Source organism: Bufo gargarizans, chromosome 1, assembly GCF_014858855.1.
Source record: "Bufo gargarizans isolate SCDJY-AF-19 chromosome 1, ASM1485885v1, whole genome shotgun sequence".
Classification (NCBI taxonomy): domain Eukaryota; kingdom Metazoa; phylum Chordata; class Amphibia; order Anura; family Bufonidae; genus Bufo; species Bufo gargarizans.
The window spans coordinates 658,927,386-658,949,206 of record NC_058080.1 but is presented as its reverse complement, the minus strand read 5'-3'; the positions used below and the strand labels follow the sequence as shown (position 1 = coordinate 658,949,206).

Below are 21,821 nucleotides of genomic sequence, written 5' to 3'. Positions count from 1 at the left end.
AACGTCATCGGTATTGCCGTTTCCGGGCTCCACGTAGGCAAAATTAGTCTAGAATTTTGCCTACACAGAGGCCATTCATTTTAATGCTCTACTTAAAGAGCATTATCGACAAAGTTTTTTACGAAAAGACACTCAGTCACTCAAGCCTACTCGGAACCCTCACAATCAGCTGTTAGAAGAGGATAACCCCATAAAGGAACAAAAGGTGTAAACCATGTGATGGATAAACAAAAGAAATAAACAAAAAATGGTGCGCATAGACCGACAACGAAAAGTCACACATGCAACAATCAGTGTCACATGTGATGCCACCAGACAAAAAAAATAACTCCATAGGAAACAATGGGATCAGTTTTGTCATCAGTTTCCCTCCTGTGCCAGAAGACTGGAGGCCCAGATGTATGCTTCTTAAATGGACAATAACATTTTTTCACAGATGATCTGGTATAATGCTCCTCTTCAGGCATCAGTCTAATGGCTCATGCACATGGCCGTTGCCTGGCCATGCCTGTATTGAGGTCCACGAACAGCAGGTCCGCAATATACGGGCCCCATCGGGTGCACATCGAATCACGGAGGAGGATCCATTCACTTGAATGGGTCTGCTATCTGGAATGAGGTGGTACAGAGCAGAGGCACTACGGAGTTCTTCTGTGGGGTTTCTCTCCGTGCCTGAGGACCACAAAAAAAGAAAACATGTATTTTTTGTGGTGTGGAAGTTGAATGGGTCTGGAACTGTCTGCAGCAAATTGAGGTGATCCCCATTTTTTACAAATTACACAAGGCATATGGTACTGCAGTGAACCACCAGCTGCTTTAATGCACAATATTGTACCCCGTTCCTGGCTGCTGTTGCATCGTGTGACCTGCAGTCTGACCACAGGAGAAAGGCCAAAGAAAAAATAGCCTAACACAAAACGGCCTTTGCCTTGCGCGGGTCTGCACCCTTACCTTACCCTTTCTCCACAACGGAAACCTAAACGGATCCCATTATAACGGAAACCTAAACGGATCCCATTATAGTCAATGGGGTCTGTTAGGCTCCGTTCCTGTCCATTATGTGCCAAATCCAGCACTTCTATTATTCCTATAACATAGCAGAAGAGGAGAAATAAATAGCGATGAAGCGAAAGATCCCTTACTTGCATTTTGGAGAGGACCTGTCACCACTAAAATGCTAAGCAATCTGGAAGCACCATGTTATTAGAGCAGGAGGAGATGAGCAGACTAATATAGTTTTGTGGGAAAATATTTAGTAAAACCTGTAATTTATACATTCATCTCTGCTTTTTCCACCTCCTGTGAACAGCTGTAGGTACAGGAAGAAGGGGTGATCGGAGACTGTATTGTGTGTATAAGTGTCAGTCACTGATAACCCCTTCTTCCTGTACCGATAGCTCTTCGCAGGAGATGGAAAAAGCAGAGCTATAAAATGTATAAATTACAGATTTTACTTAATCACGGGTGACGCTAGGGAGGCTTGTCCCTGTCGCGGCCTGCTATTGGCCGATATTAGCCAAGATGTTTTGATCCGCATGACTGGGAGCTGGGTAAGTATAACCTATATGAGGTGTCTGGGCATCCGGGGGGTCATTATAGGAATAATAATATCTTTTAAATTATACCTCCTCATTCCGGCATCGACAGTCACTGGGGTTCCCTGCAGGCATTCTGAGGTCAGACAAGAAAATTCCTCACTGTAATTGTTCAATGAACACTTTTAGGCTTTGTTCACATCTGTGCTGGAGGCTCTGTGAGAGGATCCTATTAAAATCAATGGGGGTCTGTCGGACGCCGTTTGTTTCCATCATTCGTCAGACCCCCACCGATCAGATACTGATGTCCTATCCTGAGGTCATCAGTAGTAAACTGTCGGAAAACCCTTTTAAAGAAACTGATGTGAACTCAAGGTAACACGTAGTATGCTGCGCCTGCAAGGAGGATGCTGGGAAACCGTAAGATGGCGGCACTGCTCCTCTGACCACTGTAGACAAGCACGGGCGGTATCGATCGACTGCTGCCAGTTCTGAGGGCCACCCCTCGTGCCTGGAGGGCAGATTATTAGGAAAGCTTAGAGATATCAAACTCCAAACAGCATTAAGTTTCTTTGACAGCCAAAGTGACATTACACATTTGTGGCCAGTATGGAGGCACGTCTGGCAAACAGGGGTTCAAGTCCAGCAATTCCGGGCACAGAAGACGGCAGCTACTGAGAACCATCTGCTCATCATTTCATTCCACGTTCATCTCTGCAGAAACGGGGATCAACTAAGAAGCAGTGGGATCAGAGAGCGATCAGAGGCTACTTAGTGTAATGGAGCGTGTACATCGGCCAGTCAGAAGATGGTTAAAGGCGGACGCACAAGTACTGCATATGCGCTGCATTCAGAAACAATGCTACATTCCTTGAGTTCCAGGCTGGAAGTGGTGAGAAGTATTTGGTACATGCATATCCTGTTACCTTATCCCACCAGTCACCGGCAGAAAGTCAACAAATAAGAGCAGGGGGGCTTCAGCAGGGCACAGTCCACATAATACACAGTATAGAACTATTATTTCCAGCATACATGAGTACTTTCCAAGGTGCCAATCCACAAAACTGAAATCTGGCTAAGGCCTCACACAACTGTATCCGTTTTTTTTGCGGTCTGCAAAACATGGCTACCAACTGATTGCATCCCGCATTTTCCCTTCCGCAGGTCCTGCGCTACGCTACAAACAGTCTATTCTTGTCCGCAAAAACAGAGACCACAGAACAGACATACGGCTGTAGACAGCATGCGGTGCCTTTTAAAGTAAACGCTTAAAACTGCAATAAAAGGTTGTGCCCTAGGAATAGCCGTGTACCGGTCCGTACCTACAGTATATACTTTTCTGTTCCATCAACTGGCCGCCCTCTGCACCGTCATCAGGGATTTAGCAGCACTTCTATATCACTATATCCCTTGTGAAAATACACCGAGTATAAGAAGCCTAATGTCTACAACCTGCGATGAACTGCCCCTTTAAGAGAGGGGTGTAGGTAGCGCTGAGGGCATCTTAGGAGGTCTTCACATGCAGCCATCAGTTCCAGTCAGCAGAAGGAACCTTGCCGCCAGAGGACTGGAATGGATTTTCAGGTGGAGAAATCTGCCGCGTGTGAAGGCGTCCCTGGAATCCAGGTAGTCAGTACATCAGCTCTGGCACCTTCTGATGTCTATTGGGCTGGGTTCACACACTGCGGGGGGCATTTATGAACACCAGTGTTTTCCCCTCCTGCGCTGGCGGTTCATGCGCCTAAGTAACGTAGAGGCGCCGGACTCTACATAACCTAGGCGGACTTTACACCTGTCTAAATCTATGCCGGTTCCCTTGCTGCCGTCGATTTAGACCAGGGAAGCCCAACCTGCGGCCCTCCAGCTGTTGTAAAACTACAACTCCCATCATGCCCTGCTGTAGGCTGTCCGAGCATGCTGGGAGTTGTAATTTGGCAACAGCTGGAGGGCCGCAGGTTGAGCATCACTGATTTAGACCATTTTCTACGCCTAAAACAGGCGTCGAAAAAGAAAATGAGACGGGACTGCCGGCCCGCCCTTTTCCCCTCCCCCTTTTTTAGACCCGGCGTGAGAAGCGGAAAAGGGGACAAAGTCGCAGATGGAGGCGCAATCTGCAACAGATATACGCCAAAAAGCGGTGTATATCTGTTGGTAAAATAACCCCCTGCATGTTTGTTGCAACTTTATACACGGTGTAAAAACTGATTTTAGGCACTGTGGATTGTGACGCCCATTTTCAGACCACATTTGCCACGTATATCAGTGCAAATAAAGATTCCTGTTCAACAAATGCATAAATTACATTCATACAGAATATAAAGCTAAAATGGCTTCCTAGGACACAGTAATTGCACGGTACACCATGAAGATGACGACACGTGGTAATCAACACCGGCAAAGCCAATATGTGCACAAGTCCATTAGAACGGGTTTTCTGGCGGCTGTGGACGTGTGACAACCCAGCCTGATCCTACAAGGCAAACACTATACTTAAGGCTGGGTTCACATACAGTTTTTTGGACGAGGCTCCTGGCACAGATTCCGCACCAAAGATCCTTGCCAAAAACAAACGCAGAACTTCCCCATAACTTTCAATGGAAAATCTGCACATTAAACCATAAGGTGCTGCTTTTTTTCCCCACATGCAGTTTTAGGAACCGCACCGCAGGAAAAAAACGTGTCCCATCCATTCTTGACGCGGTTTCTACGTGGAATGGCCAGGAATAAAAATCCTCGCCGAAATACATGCCACTCTAACCAAGACCTTCTGAGCGCATAAAGCATTTTTCTCACTCCCAGTAATATAGTTATTCTCATCCACAATACGGCCCAAAATTGGCCCTGCTCTAAGGATTTTCAGAACGGTCACAATGATCCGAAAAATGAATGGGTCAGTGTGCCGTCAGCAAAAAGTGCAAATATCCCACAGAGGAAAAATACAGGCCTTATTCTGAAGCACTCGAATTACTCAGAAAATATAGCTTTTCGGCTATTCCTGCTCCGTTGACTGTCTCCCCTATTTGTGTATAGACAGACCTGCGAAGTGGGGAGAATGCGGAGCAGAGGCGCCCAGCAAACGCTTTCCCCGCAACAGGCAGTTTTTAAAACTATGGCCCAAATTTAGATTCTTCTGAATCGCAGATCTGTGCCGTCTGTGTTCTCCAAGGACAGCCCATGTGCCCATTGATTTTAGGGTCCAGAAGTCGCACTACGTTTTTTGCATTTTTGAGGAGTATTTTTACCTGAGGAGGAGTACGAAAGCTGCAGTAATACACATACATAATACATAGGCCTGCGCTTGTTCACATCTGCGTTGAAGGCTGCGTTTGGAGCTGTGTTGCCGACAATGTCGAAAGACCAGACAAAAAAGCCTTGTATTCAGCACTTTTTTTGTCTGGTAAAAAGACAGAGATACTGAACGGATGCCATCATAGTCAGCGGAGTCCGTTCAGCTTCTTTCCTGTGGGGTGACAGGAGGAGGGGGGGGAGCAGGGTCCCTAGTGGGGTGACAGGAGGAGAAGGAGGAGGGGAGCAGGGTCCCTAGTGGGGTGACAGGAGGAGGAGGAGGAGGGGAGCAGGGTCCCTAGTGGGGTGACAGAAGGAGGAGGGGAGCAGGGTCCCTAGTGGGGTGACAGGAGGAGGAGGAGGAGGGGAGCAGGGTCCCTAGTGGGGTGACAGGAGGAGGAGGAGGAGGGGAGCAGGGTCCCTAGTGGGGTGACAGGAGGAGGAGGAGGAGGGGAGCAGGGTCCCTAGAGGGGTGACAGGAGGAGGAGGGGAGCAGGGTCCCTAGTGGGGTGACAGGAGGAGGAGGGGAGCAGGGTCCCTAGTGGGGTGACAGGAGGAGGAGGGGAGCAGGGTCCCTAGTGGGGTGACAGGAGGAGGAGGGGAGCAGGGTCCCTAGTGGGGTGACAGGAGGAGGAGGGGAGCAGGGTCCCTAGTGGGGTGACAGGAGGAGGAGGAGGAGGAGGGGAGCAGGGTCCCTAGTGGGGTGACAGGAGGAGGGGGGGGGGATCAGGGTCCCTAGTGGGGTGACAGGAGGAGGGGGGGGGGAATCAGGGTCCCTAGTGGGGTGACAGGAGGAGGGGGGGGGGGATCAGGGTCCCTAGTGGGGTGACAGGAGGAGGGGGGGGGGATCAGGGTCCCTAGTGGGGTGACAGGAGGAGGGGGGGGAGCAGGGTCCCTAGTGGGGTGACAGGAGGAGGGGGGGGAGGAGGGTCCCTAGTGGGGTGACAGGAGGAGGGGGGGGGCAGGGTCACTAGTGGGGTGACAGGAGGAGGGGGGGGATCAGGGTCACTAGTGGGGTGACAGGAGGAGGTGGGGGGATCAGGGTCACTAGTGGGGTGACAGGAGGAGGTGGGGTGATCAGGGTCCCTAGTGGGGTGACAGGAGGAGGGGGGGGTGATCAGGGTCCCTAGTGGGGTGACAGGAGGGGGGGGGGGTCAGGGTCACTAGTGGGGTGACGCTGGAGAACAGGGTCACTAGGTGGGGGGGATTCTATTAGATTTTGTCTCCCCATCTTGTATTTCTGTAGGTCATGTCCTCATAACTATTCTGCACACACTAGGGGATAATAAGACTACGCTCCTCATTATCCTTCAGCCGGAGGGGGGTGCAAGCAAGGTGGACAGAACAACAAGGAAGCAGAGGGGGGTGCAGAGAACTGGGAGACTGGACAGAACCATAATTGGGGGAGAGGGGAAATCACTCACTTGAAGACCCCCCAGCCCGCTCCACCTGGTGGCCGGGGGAACACAGGCCTGGGGGCAGCTCTTCTCTCAGACCGGGGACCAGTCACATGAGTCCGCAGCTCCTTAGCTCTCCAGCGCCCCTGTCATGTTTCCCAAGGTCCTCGGGCAGCGCTCCTTACAACAGCCACCCCCGGAGCCGGCCCCTCCTCCTTCCAGTTCCCGCTGGCTTCCCCTGCAGCAGGACCTGTATAGCTCCGGCGCACGCCTATACCAACCAATAACAAAGTTCCTTGCTGTATGGAGCTTTGCTATTGGCCATTTCAGGCACAGGCAGCATCGTGCGCTGATGAATGTGGGGGAAAAGTCTAAGGCGTATTAGTACACCCGCCTAGACTTTTTTCAAGGAGTAAAATGGCCTGAACAAGCGTCTATGACCACAGATGCACAAAACACAGACACCAGCCATGTGCAATGCACAAAGAAAAGTCCAGCTCACCCAATTATTCCACCACCTGCGTGCACGGAAAAGGCCGGCAAGCCCGTATATTCTTGATATGAAAGCACAATGAAATTCCAGCACTCACGATTTTGGTAGCTAAAATCTTCGTCTTTTATTCAGGCAGTAGACATATAAACAGGACATCCACCCACAAGTGCAGCAACCTTGACGCGTTTCGAACAGTAGTTCTTAGTCGTAACAATGAGCAGTGTCTCCTCTGGCACCTTTATACCAGTCTGTACTAAAATGTAATTGCTTTTCCCCTCCACCTGAGGGGTGGGGGAGTGTAGGAGGCAGGGAACACTTTAACCTCTTGTTTTCCAGGTGAGGCACTGCTCATATGTTTCACAATAGAAAATTCATGCATCTATACAAAGTCACTGATTATTACAAAAATTTGTGTTGAAAAATAACCATTGAATAAAAACAGTGAACATATTAAAATTGTCAAAGAATGTCAATTGTCAGGATAGCATCAGAACACCATATTGGTTATATATAGCCAACTTATTTGTATGGATCCACATATATTAGTGCTGTGTTGCTAATTCTGGCATGGATCCCTTTTCTCTATTACTGCTCTTGATTGAATTGAAAAAATGCATGCATACATAGCTATGATGAAAGGAAATGTGAAAAAACAGGAAAGTCATGAGTTAGTAGAAATACATAAGTTCATTTTTCTTATTGAGGCCATTTGGATGTCTGGTATTCAACTTAAAAATCCAAAAAGCCTCTCTGAGTCTCACTAAACGTTTAAAATCTCCTCCTCTGTTAGGTAATTTCACCTGTTCAATTGCAAAGGCTTTGAAATTGCGCACCTGGCTTTCGTGTTTACTAATAAAATGTTTAGCCGCATTGGATGTGTTCACACTGTGCGGATTTTTTATGTAGTTGAGGTGCTCCAGAATTCGGACCTTAAATTTTCTAGTGGTACATCCCACATATAACATGTCACAGGCTATACATTTTATGATATATACCACCCCCATAGAATTACAATTAATATAAGATTTGATTGGATATATGTGTGAATTATTCGCATCGTGAAAAGTTTTGGTATTTACTGCGTATGTACAAGTGCGGCAGCGCAAACTTCCGCATTTAGTGAAACCCTTGTATATAAGCCAGGGATCCCGTTTATATTTGTTTCGATGTATATACATGGAGGGTGATAAATCATTCCCTATAGTTCTTGGCCGTCTTGACACAATTCTACAACCTTGTTTTAGCGCACACGTGCGCTAAAACAAGGTTGTAGAATTGTGTCAAGACGGCCAAGAACTATAGGGAATGATTTATCACCCTCCATGTATATACATCGAAACAAATATAAACGGGATCCCTGGCTTATATACAAGGGTTTCACTAAATGCGGAAGTTTGCGCTGCCGCACTTGTACATACGCAGTAAATACCAAAACTTTTCACGATGCGAATAATTCACACATATATCCAATCAAATCTTATATTAATTGTAATTCTATGGGGGTGGTATATATCATAAAATGTATAGCCTGTGACATGTTATATGTGGGATGTACCACTAGAAAATTTAAGGTCCGAATTCTGGAGCACCTCAACTACATAAAAAATCCGCACTAGTGTGAACACATCCAATGCGGCTAAACATTTTATTAGTAAACACGAAAGCCAGGTGCGCAATTTCAAAGCCTTTGCAATTGAACAGGTGAAATTACCTAACAGAGGAGGAGATTTTAAACGTTTAGTGAGACTCAGAGAGGCTTTTTGGATTTTTAAGTTGAATACCAGACATCCAAATGGCCTCAATAAGAAAAATGAACTTATGTATTTCTACTAACTCATGACTTTCCTGTTTTTTCACATTTCCTTTCATCATAGCTATGTATGCATGCATTTTTTCAATTCAATCAAGAGCAGTAATAGAGAAAAGGGATCCATGCCAGAATTAGCAACACAGCACTAATATATGTGGATCCATACAAATAAGTTGGCTATATATAACCAATATGGTGTTCTGATGCTATCCTGACAATTGACATTCTTTGACAATTTTAATATGTTCACTGTTTTTATTCAATGGTTATTTTTCAACACAAATTTTTGTAATAATCAGTGACTTTGTATAGATGCATGAATTTTCTATTGTGAAACATATGAGCAGTGCCTCACCTGGAAAACAAGAGGTTAAAGTGTTCCCTGCCTCCTACACTCCCCCACCCCTCAGGTGGAGGGGAAAAGCAATTACATTTTAGTACAGACTGGTATAAAGGTGCCAGAGGAGACACTGCTCATTGTTACGACTAAGAACTACTGTTCGAAACGCGTCAAGGTTGCTGCACTTGTGGGTGGATGTCCTGTTTATATGTCTACTGCCTGAATAAAAGACGAAGATTTTAGCTACCAAAATCGTGAGTGCTGGAATTTCATTGTGCTTTCATACCAGCCATGTGCACCCTGCATCACAGTGCGGACCCACTCACTTCAGTGGGTCCATGATGCAGCAAAGAATAGGAAATGTCCTATCTGCTGTGGCATGGTCATACGGACCCAGAAGCACGCAGAACGGTTTCTGTGTGCTTCAACGCTGCAAAAGATAGAAAATGTCCTATCTTCAGATTTTGGATTGCAGACCCATTGAAGTCAATGGCTCTGCACTGTGATACGGGGTGCACACAAGCAGTGTCCGCGTCTTGCAGTCCTCAAAATGGACAGTCGTGCGAATGGACCCTAAACGTGTTTATCCACACATCAGTGTAAAAAACAGAGACATGCACCACTTTGGTCTGTAACGTGGACCAAACACGTCCATGAAAACCACTGACACGATGGCAGCCAAGTTCTCAGTGGTTTTCACCAACCATCGGAAAGAGATGCTCTGGAAATCCTGAACATGGATGAAATACGTACGAAATACTGATGAACCACTGACCATCATCACGGACGTCTAGTAGATAGAAGATGGTGCATACCGTGTGATAGATACTTTTCTTTTTTTAAAGGGTAACAAACCTTTTATTTAGGTTACCAGTAATTTTAAACTATTCTAAATGAGCAATATTTCATTTGTGTAATATACTTTCAGGAGCCACGGGCAGCATGGATGCACTGGCACATGCCCTTTAAATGCCTCCTTTCACGCACAGTAACCCACCTTCAACTACACTGTAAAGTACCGCACAAATGTCCGTGCACCAGACGCATAGTAAGGGCCTTGGAACTGAACCCGAGTTTGTACAAAGGTTTTTTACAGTAGAAATTAATTTCTGAAGTTATTACCTGAAGTACTGTGAGACTTCACAAAGTAATAACTTCGGCTCATCGGAGCCAATACATTCTAATTCACGAAGCATCCCAAGTCTATTCACTTATCCCTACTGGTAACGTATTGCGCTGAAGTTTTTCTGCATGAAATCCGCAACGTGTGCAGGTACCTTAAGGCCTATTTCAGACGACCATTTTTCTTTTCCCCGTTTACGGGCCATTTTTTGCGTTCCATATACGGTCCGTATACGGAACCATTCATTTCAATGGTTTCGCAAAAAAAAAACTGAATGTACTCCGTATGCATTCCGTTTTTCTGTTCCGTTGAAAGATAGAACATGTCCTATTATTGACCGCAAATCACGTTCCGTGGCTCCATTCAGGTCAATGGGTCCTCAAAAAAAAAAACGGAACACATACGGAAATGCATCCGTATACGTTCCATTTTTGCGGAACCATCTATTGAAAATGTTATGCCCAGCCCAATTTTTTCTATGTAATTACTGTATGCGGCATACAGAAAAACGGAACAGGAACACAACGGAAACAAAAAAAAACGGAACGGATACGTGAATAACAGACGGCAAAACACTGAAAAAGCCATACGGTCGTGTGAAAGAGGCCTAACACAAACTGAGGATCACCCAGATGATTCCATCTTTCATGCTGCATCCAAAATACCGGTCAATGGTGTTGGCAGAACATTGCCCTGTGTAAAGATGGCCCTGCTGTTGGGGGGGGGGGGGGGCATCGTTATAGTGATTGTTTATACCCTTTCACTTAGCACAGACTTGTATGTCGGGGACGGACGTTCATTAAGGGCCACGTAAGGGAACGTTAGTCAGAATCCATGCCTCTGACCATGTGCACCTTGGTCGTATTCAGAGAACGCTCCCGTATTTGCACTGCTCCAAGCCTAAGGCCTCCTGCACGCAACCGTATGTACTCTGCTGGATACCGGCCGCGTGCATGACACAACTTCTTTGCAAAAATGCCTATCCTTGTCCACAAAACTGACAAGAACAGGACATGTTCTATCATTTCTGGATGCGGACAGCACACGGATCACATCTCTGCACCGTCCGCATTTTGAAAAGAATGGGTCGGCGTGTGGCCTGCCAAAAATGCAGATCAGATGCGTCCCAAAAATACGGCTGTGTGCATAAGGCCTAAGTGACAGTGCTGTTTCTTCAGTCATTTTTTGCTCAGACAGACAAAAGCCATGTGTTTAAGGGTCTATTCACACGTCTGAAAATTGAGGATACGCAAAATACAGACACCGGCCAAGTGCGTTCAGCATTTTGCGGACCGCACATGGCCAGCACTAGAATAGAAATGCCTTTTCTTGTCCGTGGCTGCGGACAAGAATAGGACATGTTCTATTTTTTTGCAGGGCCGCAGAACAGAAGTGCGGATGCGGACAGCACACTGCGTGCTGTCCGCATCTTTTGCGGCCCCTCTGAAAATGAATGCGGACACGTGAATGGACCCTTATCCCATACAGTTTGCCCAAAAACCCACCTTTTTCTGCCAAACAGCATGGTACTTTTTCTCAGATTTGTGTAATGAGAGGGCAGGGACAAGTCAGGTGATCAGAGTGCTCCGTGCTCTTTATGCATCACCCTAAGGTCTCATTCACAAGTCCGTTTTTCAGACGCGTGCTGTCCGCATATATATAACAAGTCTGTCCTGAGGGCTAGAGACGGTCTCATGTGAGCGGCGCTGTACACATGATGTAACTTATTATCAGGCCTCTTTCACACGTCCATAACAAGATGGACCATATGTGAAGATGTACGTGAAGGATCCGTGTTTGGTCAACGTGCCCATTATTTGCCCTCCACGTGTCATCCATATTCCACATACATTGCTAGGCTGAAAATCAGTTTGCAGAACGTCTCCCACCCATATGCCTCATGCACACGACCATTGTGTGTTTTGCAGTTCGCAAAACACGGATGGCGTCCGTGTACGTTCCGCAATTTGCGGAACGGCACGGACAGCCATTAACATAACTGCCTATTCTTGCCCGCAAAACACAGACAAGAATAGGACAGGTTATTTTTTTTTTTTTTTTGCGGAGCAACGGATAAAACTGCGGCTCGGATGCGGACCAAAACAACGGCCGTGTGCATGAGGCCATAGTCTGTGAAAACCACTGACAGAACACAGAGGCCATCCATGTTGTGTCAGTGGTTTTACACAGACCCATAGACTCCAATGGGCCTGTTTGGCCTGCATCACAGGCTGAAGTACTTTATGTCTCTGGTGCTGTATCGCCCTGGGGCGAGGGTCTCACGCCGCATTTTTGTATGCAGCGTGACAGCAGCAGTCCATAGGAATACACGGAGATGGTCACGCCACCTCTGCATAGCTGCTGCCATACACTGACATTACAGAGAAGCCAAGGGCTCAAATTGCAACCCTGGCGCATTTCACGCCACGTTGTTCCCCTAGATCAGGGATGGCCAACCTGAGGCTCTCCAGCTGTTGCATAACTACAACTCCCAGCATGCCCACACTGCCTACAGCAGAGCATGGTGGAAGATCGGGTTGTTTTACAACAGCTGGAGAGCCGCACGTTGGCCATCCCTGCTCTAGATGGATCGGTGCTGCCACATTCGACAGATGAAAATTGTGCGAATCTTGGTATATTCCTAAGGAAAGCGAGTCCCTCTACATGACGCCTGCGTGTTGCCCCAGAGCGCCAACCGGGTGGCACAGCCTGCTGCCACTTTACACGGCAGCTTGGCTATGGATTTCCACGCAGATAAAGTTTAGTAATTCCGTTTTGCGACATTTGTTACTTATAGAGACAGAGCTTGTTCTGAAGGAGCCGCCACTATATTGGCTGTCACCCCTTCCATAGCATAAGTGACAGCAGATAGGGTCTTCACAACAGAGCAAAAAAATATATAAAAAATTCTGTAATACGAGTATTTTGGGGGTAATACGTGAGGCTATACATGGAGAAGAATTTATGGCTGACACAGTCCATACCATAATGTCACATATCACACCATGTACTAACAATAGCCCTCCCCCACATAATACCAGCTGCACCCCCATAGGGCACCAGCCGTGCCCAGCTCCTGTCACACACATCCCCTGAGGTGCAAGCAGTGGTCGCCCGCAGGGAAGGGAGGACAGGAGGCCGGACACCGGGCAGGAAGAGAGCGCAAATCAATGCTTACCCAGAAATTGTCCAGGAAATACGCCATCACCATCTTGCTAATGGATAGAGGGGGTCACCGCTCCGGTGTACGCTCCCCAATGCGGCCCACACTCCGCCAGTTTCCCGGCCCGATGTAGTAGAGTCTTTCCTCGGCTCTCCTCCAGCCTACGGAACCAGACGGAATCCCACAGCCGCCGCCTCCTCCTCCTCCTCCGCCTCCTCCTGGAGCTTGGAGTACGCATGCGTAGCCGGCAAAGGGTGGGAATCGTGGTAGCACGCCAACTGGTGGCGAAGTAGTGGAAGAGCATGGACTTGCCAATTTTTTTTTTTTTTTTTTTTCTATGAATAAACTTTACTGAACAGGAAAACAATGTGCAACAAATGGCTCCTCCGCTGCTTCAGCAGGAATACTTCACGTCAGCCTGTTTACAGGGAGGTTATGTACATGGCATTTATTCTGCAGTTTTCTAATATTCCTTTTAACCCCTTCCTGATGCAATCATTTTCAGTTTTTTTTTGTTTGTTTTTTCATCTTCATTTTTTACTCTCCACCTTCCCAGCCATAACTTTTTTATTTTTTCCATTCACATAGGCATATGAGGGCTTGTATTACTGCGGGACAAGCTGTACTTTCTGATAGCTCCATTTAACGTTTCATGAAATCATACCTCCCGCCTTTTTGGACGGTCAAAGAAGGACGCTTATGGTTGATTGCGTGAAAGATCATTTTCCCTGCACGTTTACGCACTTTTCTTAGCGCACAATAGTGTAAAAATTATTTGAGTATAGAAATCTCTAAAATCCAAATTGTATTAAATAATGAAATAATATACATGGCGGGCTCTAATATACAGAGAGGAACCAGACTAAGGCCCCTTTCACACGGGCGAGTATTCCGCGCGGGTGCGATGCGTGAGTTGAACGCATTGCACCCGCACTGAATCCTGACCCATTCATTTCTATGGGGCTGTTCACATGAGCGGTGATTTTCACGCATCACTTATGCGTTGCGTGAAAACCGCAGCATGTTCTATATTCTGCGTTTTTCACGTAACGCAGGCCCCATAGAAATGAATGGGGTTGCGTGAAAATCGCAAGCATCCGCAAGCAAGTGCGGATGCGGTGCGATTTTCACGCATGGGTTCTAGGTGACAGTCTATTCTCTCTATTATTTTCCCTTATAACATGGTTCCTGAATACAGAATGCTTAGTATAATAGTGCTGGAAGGGTTAAAAAAAAATAAAAACGTTAACTCACCTTATCCCCATGATCGCGTAGCTCCCGGTCGGTCTGTTCTTTAGCTGTGGCTAAAGGACCTGTGGTGATGTCAGATCACATGCTCCATCACCATGGTGATGGACCATGTGATTGGAGCATGTGATCTGACATCACCACAGGTCATTCAGCCCACAGCTAAAGAAGAGACCGACCGGGAACTACGCGATCATGGGGATAAGGTGAGTTAACTTTTTTATTTTTTTTAACCCTTCCAGCACTATTATACTAAGCATTCTGTATTCAGAATGCTATTATTTTCCCTTATAACCATGTTATAAGGGAAAATAATAGAATCTTCAGAACATCAATCCCAAGCCCGAACTTCTGTGAAGAAGTTCGGGTTTGGGTACCAAACATGCGCGATTTTTCTCACACGAGTGCAAAACGCATGACAATGTTTTGCACTCGCGCGGAAAAATCGCGGGTGTTTCCGCAACGCATCCGCACATTTTTCCGCAACGCCCGTGTGAAACCAGCCTAACACTCTCTGGATCAATACTGTACATGTAACAATGCAAATCTATACCTCAGATCAAAAAGAGGGACATTCAAGTAGACAGGAGGGACTAGGGTTGGGCAATATACCGATATCAATCATATATCGCGGTATTAAGAAATGGCGATATCGCCGTTTCTTAACGACCTCCCTACCGCCTAACGCACGGATTCCTCCCGGACGCATCCGTGCGTCATCTCGCGAGACGCGAGATTTCGGTCTGAGCCGGCCCGCGCATGCGCATCGGGGGCCGGCAAAAGTTCAGGCACAATTTCATCACCAGCCTGCCAGCCAATGATCGCGGCTGGCAGGCTGGCGATTTTTTAAATCTCAAATCACAAGCCATCTAAGTTCTAACACCTTATATTTGTAAATATAATGTGTTAAATGGCTTCCCTGCTCCTATGCTGGTCCTTTTCGTCGGTTGGTCTCAGCGGAGCATCACAGTGAGTAGCACCCAACACTACACATAGCCCCAGATCACCCCCCTGCACCCCAATGAACCCCTTGATCACCCCTTCTTGCCCCTGTCAATCACTAGTGAAAGGTAAAAAAGTGATCAGTGTAGTGGTGTAGTTTAGCGATCGGTTAGCGCCCAGCCCACCGCACGCAGTCACTGATTCGCTGATTAGCGTATCGCTAATCAGCATTTGTACTTTTATAGTATCTGGAAGTGATCAAAACTGATCACAGTCAGATCTATAATAGTATTAGTAAAAAGATACTGGGCACTCTCTGACTAATGGAACCTAATAGTTTAATTGAAATACATATACACTTCAATAAATTAAGATGAGCATAATAATACATACAATTACAATAAAAATTGATTCCTCAACCTATTGGTACCAATTTGGGTCTATTTGATTAAGATGACATGGCCTCTGGATATTCAGGGTATGAAAAGTCCTTGAAAAAAATGTCCTTTGGGAAGAAAAACTTTATATAAAGATCTCAGCAGAAACAAGTTGTTTCAATCGGATAGTGGTGCAGTGGTTATATAAAGCGGCGTCCCGCTATTACTCACTGTTTCGCTGCAGCACTGAGCTCCGCTGCTGTGTTAGTCCTTTGGTTTTCAGGGATTTCTCCGGCGGTCCGCGGTTCCCTGGCTGTCTTTCCGGCGCTGCTCCGTAGGTAAAAGAGCCGGCGCTTGGATAATTTTGCAGCCTCCTTTTCTCGCTCTGAGCTCGCTGTACAGATGAGCGTGTTCAGCTCTTGCAGTCCGTTCTCAGAGAGTGCGCGTCGGGTCTGTTGTTGAGACAGAAAAGGTTCCAATGCCAGCGGTATTTTAGTGCATGGCGTCCAAGTATAACGGGGGGTCCTGGCACCAAATGCGTTTCGGGGTCTATTGTTACCCCTTCCTCAGTGGTAATGCCTCCCCCTTCTGAATCTCCTTATATAGTCTTTAGTGATTAGGTAACAATCATCAGCTGGGTGGGTTGGTTTCTTTTTTCAAAACCTTATGTATGTGCTCCTTCTACTTGGTAGCGGGACGCCGCTTTATATAACCACTGCACCACTATCCGATTGAAACAACTTGTTTCTGCTGAGATCTTTATATAAAGTTTTTCTTCCCAAAGGACATTTTTTTCAAGGACTTTTCATACCCTGAATATCCAGAGGCCATGTCATCTTAATCAAATAGACCCAAATTGGTACCAATAGGTTGAGGAATCTATTTTTATTGTAATTGTATGTATTATTATGCTCATCTTAATTTATTGAAGTGTATATGTTGTATTTCAATTAAACTATTAGGTTCCATTAGTCAGAGAGTGCCCAGTATCTTTTTACTATTGTTTATTTGTTTAAAGGAAGGGTGATTTCCTTTTTACTGAGAGCACCTCCCGTGTCAGCACCAATCCAGTGCGCCACTTTTCTTCCTTCTATAATAGTATTAGTGTCACCTTAGTTCGCCCTCCACCCAAAACGCAGTGTTTGCCCGATCAGGCCTGATCGGTCGCCCACACGTGCGTTCACCCATGCCCACCCCGCCGCAGTGACCCCAAATTATTTTTTTTTGATCACTGCACAATCACTTTACAAGCGCTGCGGCGATAAAAAAAATCTGTTTTGATATTTTTTATCAACCGCAGCGGCCTCCGGTACTTCGCTAGCCTTCCATTTGTAAGACAGGCTTGCTTTTTTAATTGGGTAGTCTCAGGGAATACCCCTAAATTTAGTTGCCCAAATGTCAAACAGGGGGTATTCTTCTGAAGAGGCCTACAGGCTTCTGACCCAGTCGGATGAGGAATGGGAACCCTCATCTGATGAATCTAGCGGGTCAGAATATGAACCTGTAGAAAGCAGTGGCAGTCTGACTCAAAGTTCGGACGAGGAGGTTGAGGTCCCTGATAGCACCAGGCGTACCCGGCCCGTGTCGCTAGACCACAGGTTGCGCAGGATCCGCTTCAAGGGCAGCAGAGTGGGGCTGGCGCTGTCGGATTACGTGGTGAGGCATACACCAGCAGCGCAGCCCATCCTAGACCTAGTACCAGCACTGCCGTACAACATGGTGAAGTGGCGAGCACCAGAAGGGCAATTGAAGCTGGTACGGTGGCACGTGCAGTAGTTACCCCGTCGCAGCCACCACACAGACAGGCCCGTAGAGCTCCTAGAATCCCTGAGGTGCTGGCAAACCCTGATTGGCAGTCCCCAACTTCAGCCGCACCTGTAGTTCCCCCTTTCACCGTCCAGTCTGGAGTTCGGGTTGAAACAGCTCAGATCGGTTCGGCCCTGGGATTTTTTTAGCTGTTCTTGACTGCGGAGCTCTTGGACTTAGTTGTGGCAGAAACAAATCGGTATGCCACACAATTTATATCCGCCAACCCGGGAAGCTTTTATGCCCAGCCTTTCCGGTGGAAACCAGTCCAAGTTTCCGAAATTAACATTTTTCTGTGCCTTCTCCTCAACATGGGTCTAACCAAAAAGCATGAATTGCGGTCATATTGGTCCACAAACCCAATTCATCACATGCCCATGTTCTCTGCTGCCATGTCCAGGGCACGATTTGAGGCCATCCTGCGTTTCCTGCACTTTAGCGACAACAGCACCTCCCGTCCCAGAGGCCACCCAGCTTTTGACCGGCTCCACAAAATTCGGCCCCTCATAGACCACTTCAACCAGAAATTTGCAGATTTGTATACCCCTGAGCAAAACATCTGCGTAGACGAGTCCCTAATACATTTTACCGGGCGCCTTGGCTTCAAGCAATACATCCCAAGCAAGCGCGCCCGGTATGGGGTCAAATCCACCAGTGTAGTTAGCAGTCTACACGAGCGACATTTCCCCAATGTCATTGCTGGTACCTCAACCCAACCGTCACCCCGAAAAAGATGTCGTGTCTGTAGCAGGAGTGGAATAAGGCGTGACACCCGCTATTTCTGTCCTGACTGCCCTGACCACCCTGCCCTATGCTTAGGGGAGTGTTTCCGGAAGTACCACACACAGGTACACTTAGCATAGGGATCACATCTCACAGGACAGGCACATAGGGCTATTAGGGCCCATTCACACACAGCTGCTGCAAACCTCTCCTTTCACCTGGGATAAAGTGCATAATGTACTTCGCCACATCTTTGGGCGATTTGCGCTTTGCACATTGTCCCATGGGGAAGGAGAGGTTTGTCCTATAAAGGTAAAAAAAAAAAAAAAAAAAAAAAAAAACATCAGTAAGCAAAAAAGTTTACGTTCAGTTCCAAAAGTTAAATAAAGTTTATATGTTCTGTTCAAAGGTTATTATAAAGTTAATAAAAATTATTGCGTTGCGGCCTGGTTTTTTCTTTTCTTTTTTTTACCTTCCAGGTGGACCAACCGATCGACTAGCTGCAGCACTGATGTGCATTCTGACAGAAGCATTGCGCTGCTGTCAGATTACACAAAAGTCGGTGTATGCGGCGCTGCAAGACGAGATTTCTCCTCTGCAGTAAAAGATATGTTTGCCGAGGCTATGAGCTGAGGAGGCGGCGGTGTTCATATGCTTTGGCAAACACTTTGTATATAAAAAAATAAAATAAATCCCGGCAATGATTTATTCATCCACATCAATTGATGTGAATGGAGAAATCTGGTTTGCCAGGGCATACGAGCTAAGTGGGTATGGATGTTGGGCGGAGCTCCTATGTCCTGGCAGACGCCTTTCCCCTCCTTTTTTTTTTAGGGCAGAGATTTTTTCATCCACATTGATCGATGTAAATGAAAGATCTGTGCCGTTCATTGTTTTCTTTCAGCCCAGAGGCTGAACGGAAAAAAAAAAATCTCATTACCTGTATGCTCAATTTAAGGAGAATAGCAGAAACTCCTAATACTGGCCATACATGTAATGATTGCGGAGACCCTCAAATGCCAGGGCAGTACAAACACCCCACAAATGACCCCATTTTGGAAAGAAGACACCCCAAGGTATTCCGTGAGGGGCATATTGAGTCCATGAAAGAATTAAAATTTTTGTCCCAAGTTAGCGGAAAGTGAGACTTTGTGAGAAAAAAACGAAAAAAAAAATCAATTTCCGCTAACTTATGCCCCCCAAAAATTTTTCTATGAACTCGCCAGGCCCCTCATTGAATACCTTGGGGTATTGAGACACCCCATTTTGGGGTGTCTTCTTTCCAAAATGGGGTCACATGTGGGGTAGGTAGGGGCCCTAAAGCGTGAGAAGAAGTCTGGGATCCAAATGTCTAAAAATGCCCCCCTAAAAGGAATTTGGGCACCTTTGCGCGTCTAGGCTGCAAAAAAATGTCACACATGTGGTATCGCCGTTACTTGTCACAAGTTAGCGGAATATGATGATTTTTTTTTTTCTTACAAAGTCTCATATTCCACTAACTTGTGACAAAAAATACAAACTTCCATGAACTCACTATGCCCATCACAAAATACCTTGGGGTGTCTTCTTTCCAAAATGGGGTCACTTGTGGGGTAGTTATACTGCCCTGGCATTTTAGGGGCCCAAATGCGTGCAAAGTAGTTTGAAATCAAAATCTGTAAAAAACGACCGGTGAAATCCGAAAGGTGCTCTTTGGAATGTGGGCCCCTTTGCCCACCTAGGCTGCAAAAAAGTGTCACACATGTGGTATCGCCATACTCAGGAGAAGTTGGGGAATATCTTTTGGGGTGTCATTTTACATATACCCATGCTGGGTGAGAGAAATATCTCGGCAAAAGACAACTTTTCCCATTTTTTTATACAAAGTTGGCATTTGACCAAGATATTTCTCTCACCCAGCATGGGTATATGTAAAATGACACCCCAAAACACATTCCCCAACTTCTCCTGAGTATGGCGATACCACATGTGTGACACTTTTTTGCAGCCTAGGTTGGCAAAGGGGCCCACATTCCAAAGAGCACCTTTCGGATTTCACAGGCCATTTTTTACAGATTTTGATTTCAAACTGCTTCGCACGCATTTGGGCCGCTAAAAAGCCAGGGCAGTATAACTACCCCACAAGTGACCCCATTTTGGAAAGAAGACACCCCAAGGTATTTCATGATGGGCATAGTGAGTTCATGGAAGTTTTTATTTTTAGTGGAATATATGACTTTGTAAGGAATAAAAAAAAAAGAAATCATCATTTTCCGCTAACTTGTGACAAAAAATAAAAAGTTCTATGAACTCACTATGCCCATCAGCGAATACCTTAGGGTGTCTACTTTCCGAAATGGGGTCATTTGTGGGGTGTTTCTACTGTCTGGGCATTGTAGAACCTCAGGAAACATGACAGGTGCTCAGAAAGTCAGAGCTGCTTCAAAAAGCGGAAATTCACATTTTTGTACCATAGTTTGTAAATGCTATAACTTTTACCCAAACATTTTTTTTTATCAAAGACATGTAGAACAATAAATTTGTTCTCCTCTGCAGTAAAAGATATGTTTGCCGAGGCTATGAGCTGAGGAGGCGGCGGTGTTCATATGCTTTGGCAAACACTTTGTATATAAAAAAATAAAATAAATCCCGGCAATGATTTATTCATCCACATCAATTGATGTGAATGGAGAAATCTGGTTTGCCAGGGCATACGAGCTAAGTGGGTATGGATGTTGGGCGGAGCTCCTATGTCCTGGCAGACGCCTTTCCCCTCCTTTTTTTTTTAGGGCAGAGATTTTTTCATCCACATTGATCGATGTAAATGAAAGATCTGTGCCGTTCATTGTTTTCTTTCAGCCCAGAGGCTGAACGGAAAAAAAAAAATCTCATTACCTGTATGCTCAATTTAAGGAGAATAGCAGAAACTCCTAATACTGGCCATACATGTAATGATTGCGGAGACCCTCAAATGCCAGGGCAGTACAAACACCCCACAAATGACCCCATTTTGGAAAGAAGACACCCCAAGGTATTCCGTGAGGGGCATATTGAGTCCATGAAAGAATTAAAATTTTTGTCCCAAGTTAGCGGAAAGTGAGACTTTGTGAGAAAAAAACGAAAAAAAAAATCAATTTCCGCTAACTTATGCCCCCCAAAATTTTTTCTATGAACTCGCCAGGCCCCTCATTGAATACCTTGGGGTATTGAGACACCCCATTTTGGGGTGTCTTCTTTCCAAAATGGGGTCACATGTGGGGTAGGTAGAGGCCCTAAAGCGTGAGAAGAAGTCTGGGATCCAAATGTCTAAAAATGCCCCCCTAAAAGGAATTTGGGCACCTTTGCGCGTCTAGGCTGCAAAAAAATGTCACACATGTGGTATCGCCGTTACTTGTCACAAGTTAGCGGAATATGATGATTTTTTTTTTTCTTACAAAGTCTCATATTCCACTAACTTGTGACAAAAAATACAAACTTCCATGAACTCACTATGCCCATCACAAAATACCTTGGGGTGTCTTCTTTCCAAAATGGGGTCACTTGTGGGGTAGTTATACTGCCCTGGCATTTTAGGGGCCCAAATGCGTGCAAAGTAGTTTG

At 46.2% G+C, this 21,821-nt stretch overlaps 1 protein-coding gene across 1 annotated transcript in view; it reads right to left on the bottom strand.

Moving 5' to 3' along the window:
- Positions 1–13,344, bottom strand: part of FCHO2 (FCH and mu domain containing endocytic adaptor 2) — a 147,496-nt gene extending 134,152 nt beyond the window's left edge. The window contains exon 1 of the mRNA XM_044276050.1: positions 13,162–13,344. Coding sequence (XP_044131985.1) covers positions 13,162–13,194 — 33 coding nt within the window. The 5' untranslated portion in view covers positions 13,195–13,344. The remainder of the gene's footprint in view (positions 1–13,161) is intronic.
- Between the last annotated feature and the right edge of the window lie 8,477 nt (positions 13,345–21,821).